Source organism: Lipotes vexillifer, unplaced genomic scaffold (assembly GCF_000442215.2).
Source record: "Lipotes vexillifer unplaced genomic scaffold, Lipotes_vexillifer_v1.1 scaffold611, whole genome shotgun sequence".
NCBI classification, from domain to species: Eukaryota; Metazoa; Chordata; class Mammalia; order Artiodactyla; family Lipotidae; genus Lipotes; species Lipotes vexillifer.
This window is the reverse complement of record NW_006785619.1, coordinates 1304116-1307115: the sequence shown is the minus strand read 5'-3', so window position 1 is coordinate 1307115 and position 3000 is coordinate 1304116. Positions and strand designations below refer to the sequence as shown.

General features: G+C 53.5%; 1 protein-coding gene across 1 annotated transcript in view; it reads right to left on the bottom strand.

The window, feature by feature from the left end:
* Nucleotides 1-3000, bottom strand: part of GUCY2D (guanylate cyclase 2D, retinal) — a 14983-nt gene that overhangs the window by 6685 nt on the left and 5298 nt on the right. The window contains exons 7-8 of the mRNA XM_007457805.1: nucleotides 2748-2849; nucleotides 849-929 (exon numbers count right to left, since the gene is read on the bottom strand). Coding sequence (XP_007457867.1) covers nucleotides 849-929; nucleotides 2748-2849 — 183 coding nt within the window. The remainder of the gene's footprint in view (nucleotides 1-848; nucleotides 930-2747; nucleotides 2850-3000) is intronic.

Here is a 3000-nt window from a genome sequence, read left to right as displayed (position 1 = left end):
CGCCCCGCCCCCCACCACGTTAAGGAAGAACTGACTAGTTGAGCTGTGTCCCAGAGGAGCCAGCAACAAGGCCACACCCACTCGGTGGGACAGAGGCCCTCACAGTCTGGCTGGGAAAATGAGGGCTAGTGGGTGACTGGTGCCCTTTCTAGTTTTTCTTTGGTCCAACAAGGGGCTTCTTTTCATCTTAATGCCTGTTGTTAAATGGTGATTTAGTCCGTTGACAACTGGTAGCCCACTTAATGACTTAAGTCATTCTGCAGCTGTGACCAAGAGCTTCTGTGGAGGCATCCGGGAAGGAGGCCAGGCCAAGGCTGTATGGTTTTAGGGGTAAGAGGGGCACTAAGGTTGGAATGACCAGAATAAGCCAGTTTACAGCCTCCTTGCCAACTTTCCACGTCACTCAGTATGCACCAACTAGGCCATTCTGTGCAAGCAGCCTGACAGAACTGGAAACCCATTTATTTTCTAGCATTCACTCAACAAACATTCACTGGATGTCTCTAATGTTCCAGACACTGTGCTGGGCGCTGGAAATATTAATACAATGGAGGGGGAAGGGGAAAAGCCCTCACTCAGCTTACAGTTCAGGGAGGGAGGCAGATAAGAAATAAGCAAGCACACACAGGTGAACAGACAATTACAAAGTATGATCAACACCTCCAAGGAAAGAACTAGTGTTATAGGAGAGCATGATAAGAAACCTGCTTTAGAGAGGAGGGGACACTTCACTGAGAGCTCTTCGTCGTCCCTGCCACAATGGGGCCTACTTGGACTCAGCTGCAAAGAGAAGGCAAGGAGGGAGGAAACGATGGCCACCTCACACCCCATCACAGGTCCACTCTCACCTTGGAGAAGGCCATCTTGGTCGCTGGGCGGATGGCTATGTGCTGTTCCCCTGGGAATTTCTTCAGCCAAACCCAGTCTCCCTGGAGCAGAGACAGGAGTAGGGAACTCGGTTTCTCAAAACCCCATGATGTGAGGAACCCTAGAGAGCCCCCGTGCTTCCCTTGGCTCCCTGCCCCAGAACCCATCTTCCATGTGACAAAGAGCTTCAGGAGCAAGGGGTATAACGTCTGCCAGCCCACTTCACAGCCAGCTGCATGAGAGCCCGCCCGTGGGAAAGAGAGACGCAGAGGCTGTCCTCACCACGCCAGATGCACTCACCAACAGCCCCATTAAGCGAGCTATCACCACCACAAGTGTCACTGAAATCAGAGCCCTCGTCATCACCCGCTGCACTGCACTAAAAGAGCACTGTGGTGGGCGTCAAGGAGTCTGGGTGGATCACGTGTTACTACAGACTAACGGTGAAGGATAGACAGCTCCCCTGCAGGCTCTGGGCCTCGCTGTCCTCAGCTGTCGGCAGGGCCAGTTCATGGGCGTGCGACCCACGCAGTCACCCAGGGCCCTGTGCTCAGAAGGGCCTGAGCTTGGTTCAGTGATCTGCTGCTGTCATCCTGAATGAACAAAGGGCATTTCATTTTTGTTTGGCCCTAGACCTTGCAAATTATGTAGTTGGCCTTGTCTGTTGATAAAGGATTGGACTAGGAGAGAATTCTGGGGGTTTGGTACTGACCCCTAAAGAGCATTTGGAAATAAATGTGGAGACATTTTTAATTGTCACAAAAACTGGGGGCTGTGATCAGTGGACAGAGTCAGAGACAAGTGGCACTAAACATTCTTCAAGGCATAGGGTCCTGCCCAAAACGACAATAGTGTTCTACTGGGAAATGGCTGCAATGGCCTCTAGGTGACATACTAGGAGTCTCTGCATTCTCTCCACGACATGACACCCAAGAGCTCTAAATCTCCACTCCCACTTCATTAGTGGAGCTCTCTCTCAGCGCTCTCTGAATCTGTTCTCATCATCTCCCACCCATCCCACCACATTCAGATCTGCTGACCCCGTGGTTAATGTCCTAATGCCCTTTCTTTTGTTTGTTTTTTGTTTTGTTTTGTTTTGTTTTGCTGTACGCGGGCCTCTCACCGCTGCGGCCTCTCCCGCTGCGGAGCACAGGCTCCAGACGCGCAGGCCCAGCGGCCACGGCTCACGGGCCCAGCCGCTCCGCGGCATGTGGGATCCTCCCGGACCGGGGCATGAACCTGTGTCCCATGCATCGGCAGGCGGACCCCCAACCACTGCGCCACCAGGGAAGCCCCCTAATGCCCTTTGGTGACTTTCCTTTTCCCCTCTAAGTCTTGCTGCTCCAGAGTGTGATCTGATTGGGGTAGAAGTGCTGGGCGGGGCCAAGACATGGGTCTGGCTTGAGTCAGGGATTAGCTCAGTCTGGAAGCCCCTTCCTGAGCAATCCAATCCTGGAAAAGTCCTCTTTGTGACCATGAGATCACTTCCCAGATGAGCCTCTGTCTCAGTCTTTCCAGGGAGGCCTGTGCCCTTCAGTAACCCAAAGGCTTGGAGCACTGAGGGGGAGGACCAGGGGCTCCCAACAGGGTGGGGGATGATCTCAGTGGCCTCTTCAGGCTACATGCTGGTCCCATCAAACTCCCCACCGTCAGGCCTCTAGTCTTTAGGCCACTGTGATTGGCCTTTGAAGAGCCCTCACCCGGATAATGGCTAAGGGAAAATCCCCTAGCAGGAAGGATCCCCAGATGCTCCCCTTTGAGGAGGAATCCATGAACTCTCCCTAGTTCCCATTCTGGGCTCCTATCCCCATTTCCTGGACTCTGCAAGATACGATATGACTCCAGGAACGGAGCTCGGCCTGCCTGGGGCTCAGGCTCACCTCATAGAGGCCAATGTTGGTGTAATCCGGGATCTGGCTGTGGATGCTGCGAACGTCGGACAAGCTGCAGGCGGCCAGACTCCATCGACTCCCCTGGGCCACCTGGAGGGTAGAGGTCAGTGCATGGGGTCAAAATATACTATGGGGTCAGAGTCCTGGGTTGAGGTCAGGCTGAGTTCTGGGGATTAAAGAGGGGAAGGGAAGAAATCTTAGTTCGGGAAGGTGATAATGACATTACTTCCCAAGTACACGA